Raw genomic sequence first — 27937 nt, 5'->3', positions numbered from 1 at the left:
GGACAGATAGAGGGACTGGACCTTGGACTTGGGGAGGGTACTGCAGTCACTGCCCACAATGGGCGTGCGAGTTGCGAGCATTAATGTGCGCAGCGTCAAGTCCACCGCAAGATGTGTATCCACGTTGGCCTACCTGACCACCATCAAGGTGGACCTCCTGTTTCTGCAGGAGTGCGGGATACCGCACCTCGGCAGGTAGGGGAAATGGTCCGGCGCCTGGGCCTGTGGGCCTTCGATCTGGTCGGGGGGGTAACGACTGTCGCTCCTCGGGCCTGGCTAGTCTGCTGCGGGGGCGCGACTTTACCATCTCTCAAGTTCAGGAGGTGTTGGGGGGGGCGCCTCCTAGTGGCTGACGTCACCTACAGGAACGCTCCCCTGAGGCTGATCAACGTGTATGTCCCAGCGGTACGGAGTGAGCGGTTGGCCGTCCTGCAGTGGCTTTCACCCCTGCTGGCTACGTCCAGGCCGATCATCCTAGGCGGAGACTTCAACTGCATCATCGATGCAGATGGAAGATCCGGCGTGGGGACAGCGGGTGGGGGGAGTCAACTGGACGTCACGTCCAGATTCCTGATGGGCAGGGTGAAGGACGCCAAGCTGCTCGACGTCTTCAGCACCCCTGCAGATGGAGCACAGTGGAGGTACACCTGGTCACGGCCAGACGGGTCTATTCGCTCAAGGATAGACTTCCTGTTTGTGTCGCGGGCGTTCTCTGTCAGGTCCACCGGCGTCGAGCCGGTGTTCTTCTCTGACCACTGCCTCCTGCTGGCCGACTGTCACTTACAGGACGACCAGCCGGCCGGCAAGGGGGCATGGAAGCTCAACACGACTCTATTGACCCCAGAGAACGTCGAGGAGCTTAAGAGGGAGTACGCCAGTTGGAGAACCATGAAACCCCTCTTTGAGTCTCCGGGCGACTGGTGGGAGACGGTGAAGGAGAACATCAAGAGGTTCTTTGTCCTCAAGCGTGTTTGGAAGGCGAGAGAGAGGCGGGGAAAGCTGTCGCGACTCCAGAAAAGGGTGCAGAACCTGCTCCTTCTGCAGTTGATGGGGGTCGATGTCACGGATGACCTCCACGAGGTGAGGGGCCAGCAAGCCTCGCTCTTCGCCGCGGAGGCCTCCAGGATAATCTTCCGGTCCAGGGTCCGCTCCGTGGAGCAGGACGAGACGTGCTCGCGTTTCTTCTTTCAGAAGGTGCACAAAGAGAGCTCTGTGCTTAGCCGGCTGAAGGAGTAGGACGGCTCGGTGACGTCGTCTCGGCCCGACATTTTGAGGATCAGCAGATCCTTCTATGCCGGACTGTACGACACGAAGCCCACGGGCAGCATGGCCTCTGAGTCGTTCCTGTCGTCTATCACGGAGGTCTTAGGCGACGGCACGAGGGAGTGGCTGGACCGGCCGATATCCTTGGACGAGCTGACCAAAGCCCTCAAGTCCTTGGAGAGGAATAGGACTCCCGCGAGCGACGGCTTACCGGTCGAGCTGTATTCCGCTCTGTGGGACCTGGTCAGCCAGGACCTGCTGGAGGTGTACGATAGTGCGCTTCGGGCAGGGGAAATGTGCAAGTCCATGAGAAAGGGCATCATCACCCTCATTTACAAGAGGAAGGAGGAGTGGGAAGAAATTAAGAATTGGCGTCCCATTTCACTATTGAACGTGGACTACAAAATCCTGGCCAAGGTCATAGTCAACCGGGTCAGGTCTGTCCTGGAGTCGGTGATTCACCTTGACCAAACCTGTGCTGTGCCAGGCAGGAAGATCGCTGAGAGCCTTGCCCTCATCAGGAATACGATCGCCTACGTGCCCTCATCAGGAATACGATCGCCTACGTGCAGGACAGGCGGGTGGACACCTGCCTCGTCAGCGTGGACCAGGAGAAGGCCTTCGACAGGGTCTCTCATGCTTACATGAGGGACGTCCTCTCCGAATTGGGGTTCGGCGAGGGCATCCGCAATTGGATCCGGCTGCTCTACACCAACATCGTTAGCGCAGTCTCGATCAACGGGTGGGAATCGACAGTTTTCCTGTCAGATCTGGAGTCAGGCAGGGCTGCTCGCTCTCTCCTGCCTTGTTCGTGTGCTGTGTGGAGCCCTTCGCCGCATCCATCAGGAAGGCCGTGAGCCTGAAGGGCGTGACTATCCCAGGCAGCGGAGGCCTCCAGGTCAAGACCTCCCTGTACATGGACGATGTCACCATCTTCTGCACCGATCGTCGGTCGGTGAGTAGACTATTGGACATCTGCGGCCAGTTTGAACTGGCCTCGGGTGCCAAAGTCAATAGGGGTAAGAGCGAGGTCATGTTCTTCGGAACTGGGACGACCGCTCCCTCATCCCCTTCACCGTCAGGACAGACTACCTGAAGGTGCTGGTTGTTTGGTTTGGTGGAGCTGGGGTGTGCACTAAGACTTGGGAGGAGCGTATCACCAAATTGAAGCAGAAGCTGGGTATGTGGACGCTCCGGTCCCTCTCCATCGCGGGTAAGAACCTGGTTGTCAGGTGCGAGGGGCTTTCAGTACTGTTGTATGTGGCGCAGTCCTGGCCTATTCCCTGGACCTGCGCCGCTGTGGTCACCCGGGCCATCTTCCACTTCATTTGGGGGTCGAGGATGGACTGGGTCCGCAGGGACACCATGTACAAAGACCTGGAAAATGGGGGAAAGGGCATACCGAATGCCACCCTCACCCTGACAGCTACCTTTCTGTGCGGCTGCATCAAGCTGTGCGTAGATCCTCAGTACACAAACACCAAGTGTCACTACTGAGGTTCTACCTGTCCCCGGTGTTGCGAAGGATGGGCCTGGTCTCGTTGCCGCGGAATGCTCCGAGTAGTTGGACCGTTCCGTACCACCTGTCCTTCGTGGAGAAATTTTTGAAAGGAAACACCTTTGACCATCAGGCAGTGGTCTGCACGTAGTATCCTCGAGACCCTTCGGGAAAAGGAGAGGGTGGATCCCGTCGTGTGGTTCCCCACGCAGACTGCCAAAGTAGTTTGGCAGAATGCCTCATCGCCAGAACTTTCAAACAAGCACAAGGACATTGCTTGGCTGGCGGTGAGAGGGGCTCTGCCAGTGAGATCCTTTATGCATGCCTGGAATCTCTGCGCCACCGCACGCTGCCCTCGAGGTGGCTTCGGGGGGGGGGGAACGAGACTGTCGATCACCTCCTTCTGGAGTGTGCCTATGCGCAGGAGGTCTGGAGGGGGATGCAGTGGTATTTGTCGAGGTTCGTCCCGAGCAGCTCCGTGACGCGGGACTCCGTGCTCTACGGGCTGTTTCCCGGGACGCACACTGAGACCAACATCAACTGCGCCTGGAGGACCATCAATGCAGTGAAAGACGCTCTTTGGTCTGCCCGCAACTTGCTGGTCTGCCAGCTGAAAGAACTGACCCCGACCGAGTGTTGCAGACTGGCGCACTCCGAGGTCCAGGGCTACGTGCTGAGGGACGCGCTAAAGCTTGGGGCAGCCGCCGCCAAGGCGCGGTGGGGAAAGTCCACGGTATGAAACCCCTCGTCCAGAATAGAAAAAAGGGCCCTATCTGGTAACTGAGCCCAGCTGGCGCCTTCCCCAACTGGTCAGGGGGCCAACTGGGACTGTGCCGGGTGACGAATGCCGGGGTGTTTGCTTTGTTTTTTCTCTTCTTTGTTTGTTTTTTTTCCCTCTGGTTGGTGTATGTTCTCCCTGGGTAACCCGGAGCGGCTTGCATGACTGGGTAGGTGTGTAAATATGTTTTATTTTTGTCCATCTTATGAATAAAGTATATTTTTTCAAATAAAAAAAGTGATGAAACATCTGAAAACTAACCTTCCAGCTCAGCGAGCAAACTCGCATCCAGAAGGTAACTTTTGTTGAAGCCATTGCCAATGTTTTGTGTGACCTTTGTGTGATTAAGCTAAACAATGAAACCTCATATTTCTTGTTATATATGCAGCTTTCATTTAACCATGCCATTCTCCTCAACACATCTGTACTGTCACCCTGCGAGTGGAACCGCACTCACTTGGTTATATTCTTTCCTATTCTGTTACACCTTGACAATCACCTGCAATGGCTTCTCTGGGTATTCACACTGCATTATCATTGGTTCCCTCCCATTTCTCATACCCTGCCTGACTCTTGGCAGCATCATCTGAAAACAGTGTCAGTGTCCACATGTGAGTTCACTAACATAGTTCTCAACAACCACGTGCTTTCCCTAGTGACAACGAAAAATGGAAATAGTCTACATCAACCACAGACAGTTGGTCAGGAAAGCAATGTAAACGGTGACTGCATAATAGAGCTGAGAGCTGAGGCAGAGACTGAAAACATTTCTTCTGACTTCTTAGTAGTTGGTTGGTACAACTCCTGTGCTAACATATTTGACATTGAGAAATGCTTTTCCACATACATTTTTTTAACCAATCTGTAAAATTACAGCCTCTATTTATCTGTTGCTGAAGCTCTCATCCATGCCCTTGTTAAATGCAAAGTTGTCTATTCCAAAACACTCTTGGTTGGCCTCCTATGATCCATAAATTTGAGGTCATCCAAAACTCTGTTTGCCGCTGTCAAAATTTCAGTGAGTCCCATTCACTGACTGACTAACAATAGCTCCCAGTCAAGCAACCTCAGCTTTAAAATTATCATGCTTCTTTTCAAGCCTTCCCATGGTGTCGGCACTCTTTATCATTGTGATCTCTTCAAACACCTCAACCCTCCAAATTATGTGCATTCCTCGAATTCTGGCCTCTTTAGTATCTCATTAGGGCATGCCTTCAGTTGATGGGACAACTATTCTGAATTCCTTTCCTAAACCTTAGTTTTCTCTCTTTTAAGATTCTCCTCAAAAACTACCTCTTTAACCCATCAGCCCCATATCTGCTTTAGTGGTTCAGATTTTGTTTGATGAGAGTCCTGAGAATCACTTTGGGACCTTTTACTCTTCTAAAGGTGGCTTCTAAGTAGAAACTGGTGCTGTACTTAATTGAAAAGACCTTAATTGCAACAATGCAACCAAAAATCTCAGTACAAAAGAAATGCACATAACTAAGTGAGGTATGTTTCATGTGGTTAAATGTAAAATACTGTCTAACTGTTTCTTGTGAAATCTCAATGTTTAAGGAGCTCAATGGAATTTCTTCTTTAAGTGTGTAAAACTCCGTGATACAATGTAGCAGAGTGAAACAGAAGCTCCAAGATAGAGAAAACCTGAAAAAAATTTAGAGGATTCATAAATTAGGAATGAATTGAACTTGAAAATTAGTTATTCCATTGAGAATTCTATTTATAATGAAATGTAATTCTGTACATTACAGTGTGCAGACATCAGGAATTTGCATCAAACAGGACAATCGTAAAACGGAAGAGCATCATAGTTTTCAAAGAAAAGCAATGACAACCTAGATTTTCAGTTAAATCATACTGCTGAGTTCACAGAATAGGGACATCAGTGTGAATCCAACATTTGAAATTTGAAAGGCAACATTCAAGCCTAATGCTTGCTAAATGTCATTGTCGCAAAATGTACTTTTCCTGAAGTTTGGGTTGAGCAGTTATTTTAGTGTATGATACCAAAAGTGACAAAGGCATGGTGGCTGTAGGGAAATTGTGAGCATGTTTACAGATGGAACACAAATTCAGCTAAGTGATTCAATAACTCAACATTCACTCCAGACCCAAATAGGGTGTCCAAAACACAGGGGCTGATGTTCAATGTGTGATGGGAAAGATTTAAAAGGGACATAAGGGGCAACTTTTTCATGCAGAAGGTGGTGTGTGTATGGAGTGGATTACCAAAGAAAGTGGCAGAGACTGGTATTATTACAACATTTAAAAGGCATCTAGATGGGTATATGAATAGGAAGTGTTGAGAGGGATCCGGGAAATACTGGTAAATAGGACTAGATTAATTTAGAGTATCTGGTCAGCAAGGACAAGTTGGATCGAAGGGTCTGTTTCTGTGCTGTACGACTCTATACCTATACCTGCAGTTGATCTTCCACAACCTCCGTGAGCTTTCTGAAATCCCACATAGTCATTTCTGGAGATGGTATTTCTTGCAAGATATATGATATTCTCTATTTACAAAAATGCAACATCCTTTCCTCAAAAATATCCTTACCACAACATTCATTTTCTTTTACAATGAATATACGTAAAGTTTTCATGCTGGGAAAGACAAAATGTTTTGATTCTAGGATTTTGCCAAAAAAATGATAAACTGTCAGACTAGATCCAGCAAACCAACACACAAAAAGAAATTTACGATTGCTTTCTTCCAACACTCTATCACACCACCTAATATATCTACTCCTTTCCAAATTTAGAATTATTCTTGCACAGCTTTGGAGACATTGTGTCATCTTCAGACACCTCTGAGGTCTTCCAAAGATGTCAAAATTATTTGTAGATCATCATTATATGTCAATGCTTTGTATTTAAATTACTGCTTAGAAGTGACAGTAGGAAGTGGAAAGGTTAATTTCAATACCAAACACTTTGCAAAAATGAAATGCGTCAATATAGGCTTTTACAACAATTACAACAGAGTTATTATCACTTCTTCATGTCAAAGGAGCATAATTTTAATGCATTTAATGCAACACATTCAATAAAAAGAACTGTTCCTAAACGGTTTGAGTACAACCTTGAATGCAAGGAGTACTGGAACAAAGGGGACGGAAACACAATTGGGCATAAAAATAGAGGTCTCTTTTGTCTATTATAATAACTCAGCAGCTGAAATAAATAGAGACCTTCTCTAATCAATTATACTAAAACCTAACACCATTTTATCAGGTCTTGTAATACTTCTTATCATTTATCTATTTAGTCAGAAAGCCACATTGAAACTCAAACACAGTAGGTGGTGCTATCAAGAGATCACCTATCACTGAGGTTAAAATAATTTTTAGAAATGTTCACTTAATTTTATAATGCATTTGTCAAAAAAAATCCTCCAGAGGTTTTGACCCAATAACAATTTAGGGTTGAATGCCCTCGATATCTTATTTTTAACCTCAAACACTTTAATGGTAGTTTTTAAAAAGTTATTAAGTCTATCATTAAAGTGTTTGAGATAAATGTATTAATCAAGTGCAGCAAAAATAATATATCAAGGGTGTTCAACCCTAAATTGTTATTGGGTCAAAACCTCTGGAGGTTTTTTTTTGTAGAAGTGAAACACAAAATGGATAAAAACATCGACTGGCATGCTTTTGTACACAACATATGCATATAATATTCAATACAAACATGAGTAAAATAAAGTTTTGGAGAAACTCAACGGTCTTGCAACAACTGTGGAGAAAGAAACACAGTTAACATTTGTAGTCCAAGATTACTCTTTTTCAGAACTGAATGGGGTCCAAAACATAGTGAATGAAGCAGTTCTCAAAAGCAGACATATTGAACTCAAAGTGTTAACTCTGTCAATAATGATAAAATACTGTGGATGTTGGAAATCTGAAACAAATACAAAATGCTAGAGAAATGCAGCAGGTCTGGCAGCATCTGTGGATAAAGAAACAGAGTTAATGTTTTAAGTTTGGTATGACACTTCTTCAGAATTTCACAACATCAACTCTATTTCTCCTGCACAGATGCTGCCAGAACTGCTGAGTTCCTCAACCATTTTCTGTGTTTTTCTTTTGTGATTTGGTTAATCCAGTTCACTTCATGGCCAATGGTAATCCCAGGCCATTGCTGCTGGGAGATTCAACAATGGGAATGCCAATAAATGTCAAAGGCAATGATTAGATTGTCTTAATGGACAGTTGTGTGGCGCAAATGTTTTGCTACTTGTCAGCCTAGGCTTGAGAATCATCTTTGGAGATAGGGTTACAAATGGTGCTGAACAATGTACAATCATGCGCAATCATCTCCACTTTAGGCATGATGTTGGAGGGAATGTCTTTGAAGCCTGGGACACTACCTGAGAAACTCTTCCAAAAATATCCTGGAACTGAGATGACTGACCTTCAACAACCACAATAATCTTGCTTGCGCTAAGTTATGAATCTAACTAGGGCAGAGTTTCCTTCAATTCTCTTTAACTCTAATACTGCTGGCACACTTTGATGTGACAAGCGGTCAAATGTGGCCTTGATGTCATGGGCAGTAAATCTTGCCTCCATCTGGAGGTCAGTTCTTTTGTCCATACTTGAAGCAAAGCTATAATGTGGTCTTGGGGAAACTCAAACTCAGTGTCACTTAGCACGTTACTACTAACCATGTATTTAGTATTTCAGTGAGCACTTGAAATGTCTTAGCATACAAGGCTAGGGCCCAAATGCTGAAAAATGGGATTAGATTACCGAGATGTTTGATGAGCAGAGTGCACACAATGGGGATGAAATGCATCTTTCCATATAAACATTTGAAGATTCAATGATGCTTGATAGCACTGTTGCTGATTCCTTCCATCACTACTGATAATCAATAGATTTATGGGTCTGCGATGAATTTGTCCAGTTGTTTGCGTAAAGGACATATTTGGGCAATGTTCAGCATTATTGCATAGATGCCCACTATCTGCTGTGGAAAATGTATCAGGAGGAACAAGTAAAATAGATAATGCAGGAACCCAAAAGGCAAAGAAAGTGTGAAAGGTAGTAAGGAATAGATGTAGATGTATAATATGTACTAATGGTGGGTAAAATACCAGAAAATTGGTCAACTTTCCTGAAAGCAAACCCACAAAATAGAGGCACACAGAGGGGGTAATCATAGTGGAGGACAGAGTTCAAATCTGAAGTTTTTGAACTCTATGTTCAGTCTTGAAATCTGTAATGTTCCAAAGTGGAAAATGATTTACTGTTCCTCCAACTTGCATTGAGCCTCGCTGGAACACTATTGTCAAGCTAAAATTACAGTCCTAGTCCTGCTGCAAAGTTGCAGCAAAACCCAATGCAATGAGGTGCAATGTTTAAAAATTAGGGGTCACCCTTCTAGAGTTGTAGGGTTGAACAGCATAGGGACAGACCCTTCAGTCCAACTCATCCATGCCAATCAGATATCCTAAATTATACGTCTCATTTGTCAGCATTTGGCCCATATCCCTCTAAACACTTCCCATTCATGTACCTACCTAAATGCCTGTTAAATGGTGTAACAGTACCAGCCTCCACCAATTCCTCTGGCAGCTCATTCCATGCATAACACACTCTGCATGGAAAAAGTTGCTCCTTAGGTCCCTTTTAAATCTTTCCCTTCTAACCTTAAACCTATGGTCTCTAGTTTTGGACTCCCCTACCCTGGGGGAAAAGACCTTGACTACTCATCCTAACATGGCCCTCATGATTTTACAAACTTCTATAAGGCACCCCTCAGCCTCCAGTGCTCCAGGAAAAATAGCCCCAGCATATTCCACTTCTCCCAGTAGCTCAAACTCTCCAAACCCAACAACATTCTTGAAGTTTTTTTCTTCACCCTTAACAACATCACTCCAATTGTAGGGAGACAAGAATTGAACACAGTACTCCAAAAGCAGTCTAAAATAACTACTTGTATAGCTGTAACAAGACACCCAACACCTATAATCAATGCACTGGCCAATAAAGTCAAGAGTATCAAACATCTTCTGCATGGCTCTGTCTACGTGTGACTCCATCTTCAAGAAACTCTGAACCTACACTCCAAGGTCTCTTTGTTTGGCAACACTCTCCTAGACCCTACCATTAATTGTACATGTCCTGCCCTGATTGCACCAGAGGTGAAGAGAACATTATTTCCTCTGAGAGCGTTGAGACACTTTGGATCTCTGGCCTCAGAAAGTAACAGAGGCAGGGTCATGGTGGAGGTAGACAGATTCTTGTTCAGTAAAAGGATTGAAGCTTATTGGAGGTTAAATGGAAAAGTGGCATTTGAAACATAAAACAATCAGCCATGATCTTACTGAATGGTGGAGCAGACTCAAAAGGCAACTGTAAGCAAGATTTGTGTTTTCCCTAGAAATTCCTCAACATACTGGTTACTTTTGGAGTCTGAATGTTATAAAGCTGGCACAGCCCAAAGTTTTTTTTTATATAATCATGTCAGCAGAACTCTAACAACTCTGATCCCTTGTAATTTGCATTGAAACTTGTGACTTCTACATATACCCTCAAACTTTTGCTACCTAAACTTAAATGCCTTAATGAGAAAAGGCTATGAATCAGGAAGCTGTTCTATTATCATAAATTGCAAACTAGCATTGAGATTAATAGTTATAAACAATTCTCAACTCATTCTAATTGACCAGAAAATTCACTTGAAGGATCAGAAAAAAAGAAAATCATGAAATGCTATGTTATCAAATTTCCGCTTTTATTGAAAAGTCACTTGTTAGGATACTGGTTCTGTCAATCAAATTGTAAATCTTTGAGCCAGTGCCTGAAAGCTGGAGCTAAGAAATATTTTATGCTATGCTCAGAATCTGGAGTGATCTTCATGACTTAATAAGCCTCGGCTGTGACAATGGCCCCCAAAATGTTTATTTGCAGCAAATTCTAACTCACAAATTTTCACAGAGGCTTACCTATCTTCAAAATACAACAACATAAGCAGCAAATTGTAATTTTAAAAAATCATTCATCAATTCACTTTCATTTGAAACACATTACTTAAACATAATTCTCAAATAATTTTTTTAAAGGAAAGAATATTCAAATATCATATTTTTTAAAAAAATCACTGGAACTGACATTGTACAGGGATGAATTTTCTCATTTTCAGTTGAGTAAGGCTCAGGGTACTGTTCTGCCATAGCTCAAAATAACTGCTCTCATCCAATCTTCTGTTCTTCACCCTTCAGTTATTCAACAAGGCTGCTGGGTGACTTTCTCAGGAACTTCTGCAGCAGATGTGCTTGCCACCGCCAGGACCCTCCAGCTTTCATGCCTCAGATACCATATTTAAATTCCAGCTCTATATCACTTCATGTGTTGCAAGCCAGGAATAAGCCCTCACATTGGTGTTCAAGTCTCAGTAATGAAGATATGGTCTAAAGGAAAGGAAAGCTTGCTTTTCACTTCACAGGTAGGGACCTGGATGTCTTGATGGGTGGAGTAGGGAAGAGGAGGGCAGTTCTTTCTTGAGTTGCCTGCTTCAGGCGGCCACCCATCAGTCCTGGCCAGCGAGACACAAACTGCAGCAAGGTTAGCACTATGCCTCAAGTGAAGCGGGATATCCAGCAGTCACACTCACTGAGCCACCAGTCTAACTCCGCCAAAGCTCATGGACTACAGCTCAGTCTTGCATGTATCCTGTCCCTCAATAATTCTCAACCATCTTATCCTCACAAACTACTAATCCTTCCTGCACTTTATACTTCTTACTCAGTCACCATGGGCATCTCATAATTTCTCCAAATCATGCATCAACACTAACTGATCCTGCGTGCACTTCCCAACATGGTCAATTTCACCCTTTGTCTCAAGCAGGAAAAGGTGGCCCAGCCACAGACCGATGTCTCCACAGAAAGTCCACTGACTTATCAGAAATCCCGAGACTGGTTAGATTTTATCTGTAGTACTGATTATGACCTAATCCTTGGTCTGCAAGAACATAACTCCCAACTCAAATGAATTTATGCCATATTGCCCCTGATCAACTCCCTATATTGGAATACAACAACTTGATTAATTGACTGTGGGGTACTGTCTAATGGTCAGCCTCCTTCACTCCCACTAAGGACCCCCTACGATTTGCACACATGGTCATTTGCTTGAAGAACATAGTGTGTTTGCCACTTAAACATATTGTGACATGTGTACACCATACCTAATCATGGACTGACTGTCTTCCTTGTGCAAACTTAAACATTTCTTCACTGGACTTCAAACTCAGATTCTCCCCACCAAGCCCTGCATCAGTATCTGACTTTTCCTGTTTGAACTAGGCCATTAGTAGCTTATGTTCAAGTTCTTGCATGTCCTTTGCATGACTAATTCTAGTTTTGATTTTGTTTTATTTCCTGCCCCTTCATTTCCATTTTTGTAATCTTAATTCCATCTCCCTTTCCTTATCGTTTTTGTACCTTTTCTTTATTTTTTTTCTGCCATCTCTTGTTTATTTATTCTCTCCTCATGCTCCAGCCGCCGAATATCACCTGATACTGAAATTTCACAACCTGAAATACACGGCAATTTTTGTATTTCCTCTAAACCCAAGAGCTATGCTAGATCCTCAATTAGCTCTGTCAGAAAATGTTCTCTCTATCTTACCTGCTAAATCAATTAAATTTAGTTTTGAAATTTTGTTTAAGGGTGCTCGCCACAAATTTGCTACATGCAAAAAAAAATTTGCTGTTTCCAATGTCACTCCTTTAGTACAGAACCAAACATTTTCTTTCACCTGTATTATTTACCAAATCACAACCAAATCATTACTCTACTATTTTCAAACCAATTCAAATCAAATCCAATTTAAAATCAGTCTATAAACTGCCAAACTTTGGCATGATTGTAGCGCCCTGAAAATCAAGACCCCTACTCCAGGATTTGTACCAAATATTAAAGTATTTTATCGGGAAAATGCCAATTATCCTGACTTTCAGGCCAAGTTTGATAAAGTGCAAGGACCAGGTCTCTGTACTAAATAAAAATTATTAATTGTAGGTGATCAGGATGTTCCTTCAAGTAGGCAGACATAAACCATTGACATAACTAAACTAACTAAAATGCTAATCCTTTATATATATGCCCCCTCTTATACGCACATAGACAACTGGGGAAAATATCTTGGTGAAGGTAGACATAAATGGAGAGTCAGTTCAATGGTCTTTACTTCCTGATTCCGATGTTGAGATTATCTCTCTTTGACTAGCCTTGGTGTTCAGTTATAGAATCATAGAGTGGCACAGTAATATAACATTGAAACAGGCCCTTCAGCCCAAACTATTCCATGCTGACCTTGGTGCCCACTCAGTTAGTTCCAATTTCCCACATTTGGTCGATATTGCTCTAAACCCTTCCCATCCACGTACCTATCCCAATGTTTTTTTTAATGTTGCGACTGTACCTGCCTCAACCATTTTCTCTGGCAGCCCATCTCATATTAGCACCACTCTATGTGTGAAGAAGTTGCCCCTCAGGTCCTTCTTAAATCTGTACCATCTCATCTTAAACCTATGCCTTCTAGTTTTCAATTCTCCATTCCTGGGAAAAAGACTATATGCATTCATTCTGTCTATGCCCCTCCTGATTTTATACACCTCAGTAAGGTCATTCCTCATTTTCTTATGCTCCAAGCATTAAAGTCCTATCCTGGCCAACCTCTCCCTATAACTCAGGCCTACTAGTCCTGGCAACGTCCTCATAAATCTTGTTTGCATACTTTCCAGTGTAACTACGTCTTTCCTATAACAGGGTGACCAAAACCTCACACAATACTCCAAGTGCGGTCTCACCAACGACTTATACAACTGTAACACAACATCGTAATTCCTATATTGAATGGCTCAAAAAATGAAGGCAAGCATGTTAAATCCCTTCTTCACCACCCTATGCACCTGTGGCATTGCTTCAATTAACTATGTACTTGTACTCCGAGGTCCCTCTATTGCACAATACTCCTCCAAATTTTACCATTTACTGTATAAAAGTCCTACTTTGGTTTGACTTTCCTAAGTACAATACCTCACACTTATCTGTATTGAATTGCATTTGCCAAACATTAACCCACTCACCCTTCTGACCAAGATTCTTCTGTAATTTTGATAACCTTCCTTGATATCAACGATACCTCCAAATTTTGTATCAACCACAAACTTACTAATCATGCCTTGTACATTTGCATACAGTTCATTTATGTAAATAACAAATAACAAAGTTCCTATCACCAGCCCCTGTGGCACACCACTAGTCACAGGCCTCCAGTGTGAGAAACTATCGTCCATCATACCCTCTGCTTCCTACCATCAAGCCAATTTTGAATCCAATTAGTTAGCTCTCCCTGGTTCCCATGCGACCTAACCTCCATTACTAGCCTGCCATGTGGGACCTTGTCAAAGGCCATACTATAGTACATACAGACAACATCCACTGCTCTATTCTCATTTACCCTTATGGTTTCCTCTTCAAAAAACTCAGATTTGTCAGACGTGACTTCCCATGCACAAATCCATGCTGACAATCCTGAATCAGATCTTGAATATCCCAGTGTTCATTGATCCTGTACCTCAGTATCCTCTCCCACAACTTGCCTACCACTGATGTCAGGCTCACTGGCCTGTAGCTCCCTAGCATGTCTTTGCTACCTTCCTTAAAGAATGGAACAACGTTAGTCACCCTCCAGTCTTCTGGAACTTCACCAGTGGCTAAAGATGAAGCAAAAGAGCTGCAAGAGCCTCTGCAATTTCTTCCCTAGCCTCCCACAATGTTCAAGGATGGGCTTGATTAGGCCCAGGCGACTTGTTCATCTTAATGCAATCTAAGGCAGAAAACACCTGTTCTTTGGTAATATGTATGTTGTCCAAAACATCCCCACTTGTTTCCCATATTTCTTTAGAATCCTGGATTCTCTCCTCAGTAAAGAGAAATATTCATTAAAAATCTCCCTCATCTCCCATGGCTCCACACATAGATGACCATGTTGATCTTTAAGGAGACCTATTCTCTCCCTAGCCACCCTTTAATTCTTAATCTAGCTATAGAATCTTTTGAGATTATCTTTAGCCTTACCTGCCTGATCCATCTCATATCCTCTTTTTGTTCTTCTGATTTCCCTCTTAAGCTCGACACTTTGTATAATCATCTAGAAATTCACTTGAGCCCGATAGCTTAAACTCAAAGTATGCCTTCTTCTTTCTCCTTGCCAAAGCCTCAATATCCCTAGTCAGCTAGGAATTCCCAAAACTGCCAGCTTTTCTCTTCATTCTAACATGGACATACTGTCACTGGGCTCTTGATAACACACTTTTAAAAGCCTCCCATTTGCCAATCATTCCTTTTCCTTCAAACTGATTGACCACAGCTAGATCCTGCCTAATGGCCCCAAAATTGGCCCTGTTCTAGTTTAGTACCTTAGCCTGTGGACCTGTCCTATCTCTTTCCATAACTATGTTAAAACTAAGAGAGTTATGGTCACGAGACCCAAAGTGCTCTGCAACTGACACTTCAGTCACTTGCCTGACCTCATTTCCTAACAGTAGGTCAAGTGTTGTATCCTCCCAATTGGGCCCTCGACATATTGATTTAGGAAACTTTCTTGGACACACTTGAGAAATTCCACCCTGTCCAGGCCTTTTGCACTCTGGGTGGCCCAGTCGATACAGAGGAAAGTAAATCTCCAACCAATATTTCTCTGTTATTCCTACAGGTATCTGCAATGTCTCTACACAACTGCTCCTCTCATACCTCCTGGTTATTTGGGTGTCTATAATAGTCCCAAAGTGACCATCCCCTTCTTGTTTCTAACTTCTAACCATATGGCCTCATTTGATGATCCCTTAAGAATATCCTCACTAAGCATGGTTGTTACATCCTCCCTTATCAAAAAGCAACTTCCCTTCTTTACTTACTTTTATTTCTGTCATGCATGTAGCTTCTGTATCCTGGAACATAGATCTGACAGTTCCGCCCCTTTCTTAGCCATGTTTCTACTATTGACATAATATCCCATTCCCCACATCCAATCCATGCTCTGAGCTGTTCTGCCCTCCCAGTCAGGCCTTGTGCATTGAAATAAATGTGCTTTAAACCAGAAGTCTTTTTACTCCCTTTACTGTGCCCCTGGCTATCCTGAATAGTAAACCTGCTCTCGATGGCCAGTGTATTTTTCTCTGACTTCTCGATGGTCCTTCATTTATTCAGAGTCCCAGCCCCCGGCCAAACAAGTTTAAACCCTCCTGGGTAACACTAGAATATCTTCCCGCAAGGATATTGCGCTCCCTCTGGTTCAAGTGCAACCCATCCCTCTTGTACAGGTCACCTTTACCCCAGAAGAGATCTCAATAATCCAAGAACTGAAAACCCTGCCCCCGACACCAGCTCCTCAGCCATGCATTCATCAGGGCTATTTTTCTATTTCTATCCTCACTGGCACGTGGCACCGGGAGTAATCTGGAGATCACTACCCTTGAAGTCCTGCTTTTTAACTTCTTACCTAACTCCCTATACTCATTTCGCAGGACTACATCCCTTTGTCTATCTGCATCATTTGTACAATGTGCAAAATGATCTCTGGCTGTTCATCCTCCCCTTTCAGAATGTTCTGCAAGCGATCAGAGACACCCTTGACCCTGCCAGCCGGGAGGCAACACACTCTCCTGGTATCTCTTCTGCAGCCACAGAATCTCCTGTCTATCCCTGTCACAACTGAGTCTCCTATCAGTATTGCTCTGTCTGACTGCATCCTTTCCCTTGGAGCCTCAGAACTGGTTACAGTGCCACTGACCTGGCTGCTGCTGTTAGTCCCTGAAAGGTCATCACCCCCCAACAGCAGCCAAAGCAGTGTACCTTGTTCTGGATGTGAGTTTGCTCGCTGAGCTGGAAGGTTAGTTTTCAGACGTTTCGTCACCATTCTCGGTAACATCAGTGAGCCTCCAGTGAAGCGCTGGTGTTATGTCCCGCTTTCTATTTATCTGTTTAGGTTTCCTTGGGTTGGTGATGTCATTTCCTGCGTTGGTGATGTCACCTTGTCTGTTGTTTGAAGCTTCTGACTCAGTTGGAAAACGTCTCTAATTTCTCAATTCAAATGTCGCAGTTCAGAAGAATTGCTACAGGAAAGGTAACTGTTATTTTTCAGTTTAAACTAAGTTTGTTTTTCACTGCAGACAATGAGCAGCTTTGCTGGGGAGAGCAACCGCACATTCTTCGAAGTCTTTCCCTCTCTGTACGCCTGTTTTTCTGTAATTTGCTTCCAGATCTAGCTGTCTCAACTGAGAATCAATCAGCTTCACTTGCATACAATTCCTCGGCTCCTGATCACCTGCATATCACAGAACCTCAGCTATATAAAAAAAAGTTCACAATAGGAATTGAATTCCTTGCTGTGAAATTATGCAGCCATTATTTTTATTAATTCTTAATTTTAAAAACAGTTAATTCTCTTCGCTAAATTAATTTTTGTGTATTCAAAATTAAAAAGACAGTTCTTACAAAACATAAAACTTCAGCCCACATTTTGGGTGGGTGCATCTACGACTGACATCAAACCAGCCTGGTGCTATTTGATGTCATGACCTGTCTGTTCCGTATGTATCTGGCAGATGGTTACAGTGTATGCATTAACACGAGGCAACCCGAGATCATTTTGCAGCAGCAAGGCTATTCATCGTATTTGAAAAGCAGCACTCGAGTCCAACTTCTCTCCTTTCAAGTCGACATAATTTAATTACATTAAAATAATACGACATTTGTCAACAAAGTTGATCAGGCTACAATTTTCATCATATGGACATTGCATTGACATAACCATTCAAACATCAAACATAGCAACATTAGAGGATAGGAGCAGGAGGCGGCTATTTGGTCCTTCGAGCTTGCTCTGCCATTCTTCACAATTACGGCTGATCGTCTAACTCAATAGCTTAATCCTACTTTCTCCCCATAACCTTTGATCCCATTTATCCAAAGTCACCTTTTGAATACATTCAACGTTTTGACATCAACTACTTCCTGTGGTAACGAACTTCACAGACTCACCAATCTTTGGGTGAAGAAATGTCTCCGCATCTCCATCCTAAATGATCTACCGTGAATCCTCATACTGTGACTCCTGGTTCTGGACACACCCACCATCAGGAACATCCTCCCTGCATCTACCCTGTCCAGTCCTGTTAGAATTTTAAAAGTCTATATGAGATCTCCCATCATCCATCTGAACTCCTGAGAAAAGAATCCCAACCTAGTCAATCGGTCCTCCTATGTCAGACCTGCCATCCCCAGAATCAGCCTGGTAAACCTTTGCTGCATTTCCTCGATAGCAAGGGCATCCCTCCTCAGATAAGGAGACCAAAGATGCACATAAAATTCCAGGTGTGGTCTCACCAAGCCCTGTACAACTGCAACAATACATTCCTGCTCCTGTACTCAAAACCTCTCACGACAAAGGCCAACATACTATTTGCCTTCTTTACTGCCTGCTGAACCTGCATGCTTACCTTCAGCAACGGGTGCACAAGGACACCCAGGTCCTGCTACACACCCTCCTCTCCCAATTTACAACCATTTGCTAATTGTCACAAAAACTGATATGTACACAGCTAGCCTCAGTTTTTTTGTTCATTGTATGTGGGCATCAGTGCATGGGTCAGCATTTACTTAATATCTCTAGCTGCTGGGAGGGCAATTAAGAATTAATCACATTACTTTGGGACTGGAGTTAAAAATGGAGCAGACCAAGTAAAGATGGCAGATTTCCTTCCTTAAAACGGCATTAGTGAACCAGGGATAGTAGGAACTGCAGATGCTGGAGAATCTGAGATAACAAGGTGTGGAGCTGGATGAACACAGCAGGCCAAGCAGCATCAGAGGAGCAGGAAGGTTGACGTTTTGGGCCGAGATCCTTCTTCAGACCCTTTCTCTGAAGAAGAGTCTTGGCCCGAAACGTCAGCCTTCCTGCTCCTCTGCTGCTGCTTGGCCTGCTGTGTTCATCCAGTCTACACATTAGTGAATCAGGTGTGCTTTTGAGACCTTCAACAGTCACTACATTTTTATTGGAACTCAAATTGCACCATCTGCCATGATGGGATTAAAACCCCTGTCCCTAGAACTTTGTCTCTGGATTACTAGTTCAGGGATACTGCCACAATGGTACTGCCTCCCCTGATTGCTGTACTGTATTACCTCCTCCAAATTGCTACCATTACAGCCACAGAGTCATACAGCATTGAGGCATGCCCTTTGACCCAAACGGGTCCATGCCTGACCAAAATGTCCATCCATGCTAACCCCATTTCCCTGCACTTGGCCCATATCCTTCTAAACCTTTCCTATCTACGTATTTGTCTAAATGCCTTTTAAATGATGTTAATGTACCTGCCTCAACCACTTCCACTGGCAGCTCATTCCATATGTGTACCATCCTCTGTGTAAAAAAGTTGCCTTTCAGGTTCCCACGTATTCTTTCCCCTCTTACCTTAAACTAACGCCCTCCAATCCGCGATTCCCCAAACCCAGTAAAAAGACCAAGTGCATTCACCCTGTCCATGCCTCATGATCTTATACACTTCTACAAAATGCACCCCCCAGTCTCCCACGCTCTCAAGAAAAAAAGTTCTTTGTTGTCCAACCTCTCCTTGTAACTCAGTCCTTTGGATCCTGGCAACATCCTTGTAAATTTCTTCTCCTCTCTTTCCAGTTTAATAACATGCTTCCTGAAGCAAGGTGACCAAAACTGAACACAATACTCCAAGTGCAGCCTCACTAACAACCTGCACAACTGCAATATAACTTCCCAATTCCTGTACTCAGTGCCATAAGACACAGGAGTGGAAGTATGGCCATTCAGCCCATCGAGTCCAGTCTGCCATTTAATCATGGCTGACGGGCATTTCAACTCCACTTCCCTGCACTCTCCCCATAGCCCTTGATTTCTTGAGATCAAGAATTTATCAATCTCTGCCTTGAAGACATTTAACATCCCAGCCTCCACTGCGCTCCATGGCAATGAATTCCACAGGCCCACCACTCTCTGGCTGAAGAAATATCTCCTCATTTCCATTTCAAATTTACCCCCTCTAATTCTAAGGCTGTGCCCACAGGTCCTAGTCTCCCCGCCTAATGGAAACAACTTCCCAGCGTCCACCCTTTCTAAGCCATGCATTATCTTGTAAGTTTCTATTAGATCTCCCCTCAACCTTCTAAACTCTAATGAATACAATCCCAGGATCTCAGCCGTTCATCGTACGTTAAACCTACTATTCCAGGGATCATCCGTGTGAATCTCCGCTGGACACGCTCCAGCGCCAGTATGTCCTTCCTGAGATGTGGGGCCCAAAATTGGACACAGTATTCTAAATGGGGCCTAACTAGAGCTTTATAAAGTCTCAGAAGCACATTACTGGTTTTATATTCCAAACCTCTTGGAGATAAACAACAACATGACATTTGCTTTCTTAATCACGGACTCCACCTGCAAGTTAACCTTTACAGAATCCTGCACCAACACTCCCAGATCCCTTCGTACTTCTGCTTTATGAATTTTCTCACCATTTAGAAAATAGTCCATGCCTGTATTCTTTTTTTTGCCCTGGCTGACTAAGGCCAATGTATCAAATGTCTTTTTCACTGACCTGTCTATCTGTTACTCTACTTTCAAAGAACCATGCAGCAGCACTCCATGGTCCCTACATTCCACTACACTCCTTAAGGCCCTACCATTCACCATGAAACTCCTACTGAGATTTGGCTTTCCCAAAATGCAACACCTCACTCTTATCTAAATTAAACTCCATTTGCCATTTCTTGGCCCACTTCCCCAGCTGATCAAGATCCTGCTGCAATTTCTGATAATCCTGCTCACTGTCATCAATACTACCTATTTTAGTGTCATCCACAGACTTACTAATCATGTCCTGTACATTCTCATCCAAATCAGTGATATAGATTACAAACCGCAATGGGCCCTGCACTGACCCCTGAGGCACACCACTAGTCACAGGCCTCCAGTCCGACAAGCATCCTTCCACTATACTCTCTGCTTCCTACCATGAAGCCAATTGTGCATCCAATTTACCAGCTGTCCCTGGATTCCACGTGATCTAACTTTCCAGAGCAGCCTACCATGTGGAATCTCATTAAAGGCCTGACTGAAATCCATGTAGACTATGTCTACTGTCCTGCCCTCATCAACCTTCCTGTTTATTTCATCAAAGATCTCTAACAAATTTGAGGCATGATCTCCGACACATAAAGGCATGCTGACTGATCCTAATCAAACCCTGTCGTTCTAAATGCATGTATATCTTATCCCTCAGGATCTTCTCAGGTAACTTATGTACCACATATGTTAAGCTTACTGGTCTATAATTCTCAGGATTTTCTTTGCATCCCTTCTTGAATAACGGTACAACATTCGCTACCCTCCAGTCTTCCAGGATCTCACCCATAGCTCATGATGATACAAATATATCAGCCAGGGGCCTGGCAAATTCTTCTCTAGCCTCTTGCATTCTTGGATATATCTGATCTGGACTAGGATATTTATCGAACTTCATACATTCTAATACTTCCAATACCTTCTCTACTGTGATATGGACTGTCCCCAAGATATCACCACTAACTTCCTCAAGTTCTCAAGTCTTTATGTCTTTCTCTGCGGTAAACACAGAGGACAAATATTCATTGAGGGCCTCACCCATCTCCTGCAGTTCCACACATACATGCCCACTTTGGGCCTTGAGGGGTCCCATTCTCTCTCTGGTTATTCTTTTTCCTTTAATATACTCAAAGAATCTCTTTGTATTCACTTTAATCTTCTCAGCCAAAGCTACCTCATGTCCCCTTTTTGCCTCCTGATTTCTTCCTTCAGTAAACTCCTGTATCCCTTATACACCTCCAAGGATTCCCTCGACCCCAGCTGCCTATTCATGAGCCGTGCCTCCTCCTTTTTTCTGGCCAATGACTCAATATCTTGTCATCGAGCATTCCCTACTCCTGCCAATCTTGGCCTTCACCCTAATGGGAACATACAGACCTTGAACTCTAGCTATCACATTTTAAAGGCCTCCCACTTGCAAGAGGTCTCATTGCCTGCAAACAACTCCAATAAACCCCTGTAAGATCCTGTCTAATTCCATCAAAATTCATCTTTCCCAATTTAGAACTTGAACCTGTGGTCCAGTTTTGTCCTTCTCCATAATTGTTTAAAATTAATAGAACAATGGTCACTGGTACCAAACTGCTCTTCCACTGTCACCTCAGTTACCTTTCCTGCCCTATTTCCCAAGAAGATGTGGTGTTTTGCCCATTACTGAGTAGAACACTGTATATACTGTTTGAGGAAACTTTCCTGAACACATTTAACAAATTCCACCCCATCTAAGCCTTTAACATTAAGGCAGTTCCAGTCTATGTTAGGAAAATTCGTTCAAGGATTTGCTGACAAGAATTATCAGCGCATCAAGTAACCTATCTTTCATCCACAGGAGAATCCATTTCTCAAATAAACATTAGTATGATTTTGTAATATAAAAAGAAAACCATGAAAGTGGCTCAATATTGCTTGGATTAAAAATCATCTTGTGAAGCCACAAAGAAACAGAATCATAGCAACACATAGGATTCGGTTTTTTTTGACACTGCCAGAATCAAAATATTTCTGCTTTCAAAGTATAACTATTCAGGTAGCCTGAAAATAGCATGTTTGTATTTTTTTTGTCTGGTGATAGCACAGTATTAAAATACATGAAATTTCAGGGGACTGGTTTGAAAACATATGAAATAGTTCTTATATTCTGTTCGCTGTTAAGATGACAAGTATCAACCATTTTTAAAATGAATATCTGTAAATTTAGTGAAGAGGCTGAAACATAATGTTAGCAAACAATAGAAAAATTCAGGTAAATGTGATTTTCATTAACATCATGTCATACCTAAACAAGAAACGTGATCATGTAATAAAGATTCCTGGGCTGGAATTTTACCAGATTTTGGATCTGTGATGAAAAGCAAATGCAGTTCAAAAACTGTGTCGTGAGGCTAGACTGTAGAGGGGACTTCGCCAATGGTGCACAATTAATAGGCACGCTTTGAGGTCAGAGAACGTAATTGAGTGCATTCATAATGTGATTTTCCAACACAATGTTACAGTAACAGTTTCTTTTGAGAGAAAAGAGAATAGAACTTGAAAAGTAAGAGGCTGCAGAATGCTGCAACAGACAGGGATGTGGATAAAAGCTAACTATTGAAAGTGCTGGAGCTCTGAAATAAAAACAGCAAGTGCTGGAGAAATTCAGCCACTGAGGCATCCTTCTCTGGAGAAAGAAAAATAGTTAACAGTTCAAGTCCAACGATTCTTCTTTGGAACTGAGGGGTCTGTATGTCCTTTCACATGAATTACAAAAACAAATCATGCAGGTACAACAGATAATTAGGTAAGGAAGCAGAATGTTGGCTTTCAAAAACAAAGTTGTTGGAAAAGCTCAGCAGGCCTGGCATCATCTGAGAAGGAAAAAGCAGAATGAACACTGCGGGTCTGGTGACCCTTCCTCAGGACTTCAATGTTGGTTTTTATTGCAAGGAGTTGGCATCGAAGCGTAGTCTTGTTACAACTGTACAGGACAATGGTAAAACTGTGGAGTACTGCATCGGCTTTTAGTCATCTACTTTGGAGGAGGCATAAACTTATATTGGAGGCAGATCAGTGAAGGCTCACTAGGTTTATTCCTGGTTGAGCTAAGGTTGAGTGGGTTGGGCATGTCTCTCATTGGAGTTTAGAAGAATCAGATAATTTTATTGAGCTGAATTCCCTGTCTGAAAATTGGGAACAAGGGCATCATTGCTTGGCAAATTCAACCTGCAGTCATTTAACAGCCGTCAGATTTTCAAATGGCTTCACTGGGGAAGAAACCATACCTCCCAGATCTTTCAGTCGATTCAATAGAAAGCGATAACCACTACTGGGATTGCAGGTAGATCTCTGAAGAACAACAACTTTGAAGCCCAGATTGCATGTAAAGTCAGAAGTCTCACCACAGCCTGACTGACACACAGATAGAGGATCAGTTCTCATGACACAAATTAGCACCAGTACGTCGGGAGGCTGGGGCTTTCACAACAGGTTGTTGCTGACAATATTCAGTTTCCTGAAAGCGGGTCTTCCCCCGGGATGATAGGTGCATATATACATTATTAGTTGCAATCAGGTGACAGACATGAGTCGGCCAGCCATAACCAGCTCCTATGTCTCTGCTTCTTGCCCATACTATATGCTCACTTCTCATGCAAGCCGAGAAAAAAGATGAAGATTAGTAATGACTTGTATGTATAAGGGGAACAATAAAACTTTGTAAACCACTGCTATACGGCGATGTTAAGCCATAGTAATAGAGTGGGCAAAAGGGATGTGTTGGCATGATTGGCCATAGGACAAGGATTAATGTGAGTAGCGGATGTTCAGATGGAGGTAGCAAGATGTGTTGTTTTAAGGGGCTATTTGCAGGAGGTTACTGGGAAGTCAGAGTGCAGGCCTGAGGGCCTGAAACTGCCATTCAACACACCCTCTCAGGTTGTGAATCATCTTCATGTGATATTTCAAACCCACAATTGGATTTCCAGTTAAGATTGAGAAACCTGGAGCCTTCCCATGTCTCCCCCACCCCCATTCCTCCAATTGTTGTTGCCTCAAAAACCCACATCCAGTTGGCACATTCCAACCAAAGCCAGAGTCATTTTCATTGCAAATTCTTTCTATACAAGTCCAATTTGTCATCCTATGTACGTCCTCTAACTGGCTGGAGTTTTTGGAGATGAGATGCTGATGATATTTCACAGTTAATGAACTTGGCTAAGCCCACTGCAGAGTTCGATTAGATTGTGAAGCCACTAATAATCTTGCCCTTACAGCAGAGACAGAATTGAGATAAAATGCTGACGTTTCGGGCCTAGACCCTTCAAAAGGGCCTCTGAAACGTCAGCTTTTGTGCTCCTAAGCAGCTGCTTGGCCTGCTGTGTTCATCCAGCACCACACTTTGTTATCTCAGATTCTCCAGCATCTGCAGTTCCCATTATCTCTGAAATAAAATGCTGTCCATTTTCTCTAACACCTGCCCAATGAACTTCCAACTTTTATTCTCAACTTTTAGATACATGTCTGCATTAGCTTTATTAAACATTGCTTATTATACATATATTTTGCCAGTTCTTTTTGTTTTAAAACGTACATGTAATAGCATTTTTGAACATTATTTTACAAAATGTCACACTTACATGCATTATTTAGCAGAATTCGAGGTAGCAGGCATTCCTGAATCATAAGTATTTGTAGTAGTAAGTACCAGTTGCAGTTGGGTTGTGACAACAACAATATCAGATATTGATCGACTGCGATTTTATCCCATGATGTACAGCTGAAACACACATCAGATTAATACTATAGTTTAGTCTTTTAAGGAAATGGGTATTGTAAAATGTAGACAATAGGTGCCGGAATAGGCCATTCGGCCCTTCGAGCCAGCACCAGCATTCATTATGATCATGGCTGATCATCCACAATCAGTATCCTGTTCCTGCCTTATCCCCTTTACTCTTGATTCCACTATCTTTGAGAGCTCTATCCATCTCTTTCTTGAAAGTATCCAGAGACTTGGTCTCAACTGCCTTCTAGGGCAGTGATTCCATATATCCACCACTCTCTGGGTGAAGACGTTTCTCCTCAACTGTTCTAAATGGCCTACCCTTATTTTTTAACTGTGTGCTCTGGTTCTGGACTCACCCATCAGCAGAAACATGCTCCCTGTCTCCAAAGAGTCCAATCCCTTAATAATCTTATACGTCTCAATCAGATCCCCTCTCATCCTTCTAAACTCAAGTGTATACAAGCCCAGTCGCTCAATTCTTTCAACGTATGATAGTCCTGCCATTCTGGGAATTAACCTCGTGGACCTACGTTGCACTCCCTCAATAGCAAGAATGTCCTCCCTCAAATTTGGAGACCAAAACTGCACACAATAATGTGTGCACATAATAATAATGTAATAATGAAACTAAATAAAAATTCAAATATCTCAGTCTTTTCATGCATTCTTTTGGAATGCTTTTGAACGTAATGTCAAATGATTTACAATTGAAATCCGAAGTTTATGTAATATTCTGTCTATAAGAAAGACAGAAAAAGAACATACTGAGTGAGATGAAAAGACTAAGTGTAGGCCTATTCCTTCAAGTTTTCAGCAGCTACTGATAAGATGTTTAAATGACTGAAGTTTACTATGCAATACAATGGGAATTTAAACATGTACAGAGCTGATTTTGAATAAAAAGCAACACTAATGAAGAGTATGAACAGATATGCTGTAAACAAAAGACTAAAATAATTCTGTGAGAAACTGAATGTATTAAGAGTAAGGGACAGTATTAAAAAAAGAGACAGCAGATGAAGCATCAAAATTGCCCTTGTTTGAAGATCTGATTTATTTTTGCACTGTGAACTAAAAAATGGGAAAATATGCTGTCTTAAATTAAGCAAATTGTAGAAAATGTCATAATTTCAGAAACATGTTATTACAACTCATGCAAAGTTCTATATACAATATTTATTACCTTCCTCAAGGAGTGGAGAACATACGAGATATATTGGCCCTGTTTGCGTATATATGCATGTGTTCAGGTCAGTTTTTCTCAGAGACAGTCTTTTGGTTTTATAATCGACCAGTTCTGCAGATTCAAGGGAGCTGAATACAGTAACAACTTTTTGACTTGTGGCTATGGCTTTTATGTGGACAACTGAAGAGAAACATCCAGACTGTGAAGGGGAAAGCACCTAAATCTTCCTCTCTCTCTCTCTTGTGTGGAAGAGCAACTGAAAATCTCCTGGTAGCTGTTCCCACTCACCATTTCCCTGCAATGTGCCCTTTGCAAATTCTTTTGTTGAAAGGAAGAGGAGATAAGCCATTTTTAAAGACAAATCATCAACCAGTGAATAAAAGTCTAATAATTGGCATAACCCACAACCTATGTCCTCAAAGATTTAAAATGTATCAAAAGGAGCCGAGTGAAAACATCTCATTGATATCTGTTACCTGACTCGGTGTTGAAGCTATGCTTCTACCTTTTCTCCCCTTCCCCACTCATTAGACTCGTGCCCTGTCTTGTCTCTTTATGTGCCTATGGGTGTATGGGAGTTATAAAAAGGGGTACAGTTAAGGCATAGACAAAACTTTGGCAGATGGATTTCAATGTAAGTAATTGTGAGCTTGTCCATTTTGGACAGATAAAAGAATATGGGAAGGTACTTTCCAGATGATTTGAAGTGGATGTCCAAACTGACTTGGAGATTCAGGTGAATAGATCTTTAAAATGCTATAACAGGTTCAGAAAATTATCAAGGCAGCTATTGGAATGTTGGCCTTCATATCTTGAGGACTGGAATACAAGGATGCAGGAGTTACGCGGCAGTCATACAAAACGCTGGTTTGACACCATTTGGCATACTGTGGGCAGTTCTGGGCACCACACCTTAAGAAGGATACATTGGTCTTGGAAGGACTACAACATAAGTTTACAAGAATGATACCTAGACTTAAAGTATTAAGTTATCAGGAGAGATGACATAAGTTAGGTCTGTTTTCTCTAGAATTCACAAGGTTAAGGGGTGATCTGATCGAAATCTTCCAAGATAATAACGGGAAAAAACAGGGTAGATAAATGATTAAGAACTAGGGGGAAACATTCTAAAAATTAGCCCCAGGCTGTTCAGGAGAGATATTAAGAGCATTTCTACAAACAACAATGGCAGTTGATGTTGTTAATCAGTTGTTAATTTTAAATCTGAGATAAAATGTAAAGCTGCCATTGTCTTACCAGGCCATATGACTTGCATCTGATTAGAAAGAGAGATGACTGGTGGCAGTTTAAGGAGTACCAGGCCTGAGGCAAGGGGAAGAGGTTGAAAAAGAGAGAGTCCCTCATGTTAACTTCAGCCAGTGCAGAAATCAAACCCAAGCTATCGTCAAGACTCTATTGCAAACCAGCCATCTAGCCAGCTCAGCTAAATAACTCAAATGCTGAGATAGATAAACTTTTTATAAACAAAGCTATTAAGGGAAATGGAATTAGGCCAAAAATCAGTCATGATCTCACTGTAATCAAACAGGAACTGGGATAGTTTGGTAGCACATGAAGCTGTAGGCTGTTTCTTTAAATCTACCTTCAATGGCCGGACTGCTGTTTCTGTCAGACTACTGCACGATGGATGGTGTGGAGATTTTGAACATGCCATTTGCCATTCAACCTTTACTTTGGACAATCACTGTTGCTCCTCATAACAATATACGATCCCATATGGTGATCTGGTCTCACCAGGTCCAGAAAGGTTTC

General features: G+C 42.8%; 1 protein-coding gene across 7 annotated transcripts in view; it reads right to left on the bottom strand.

Annotated features, from left to right (window-relative positions):
- kiaa0825 (KIAA0825 ortholog) overlaps positions 1 to 27937 on the bottom strand; it is a 398499-nt gene that overhangs the window by 252899 nt on the left and 117663 nt on the right. For all 7 annotated transcript variants that reach the window (XM_048528205.1, XM_048528203.1, XM_059644749.1 and 4 more), the window contains one exon: positions 24830 to 24969. In XM_048528205.1, coding sequence (XP_048384162.1) covers positions 24830 to 24969 — 140 coding nt within the window. The remainder of the gene's footprint in view (positions 1 to 24829; positions 24970 to 27937) is intronic.

This window comes from Stegostoma tigrinum, chromosome 3 (assembly GCF_030684315.1).
Source record: "Stegostoma tigrinum isolate sSteTig4 chromosome 3, sSteTig4.hap1, whole genome shotgun sequence".
NCBI classification, from domain to species: domain Eukaryota; kingdom Metazoa; phylum Chordata; class Chondrichthyes; order Orectolobiformes; family Stegostomatidae; genus Stegostoma; species Stegostoma tigrinum.
This window is presented reverse-complemented; position numbering and strand designations above follow the sequence as displayed.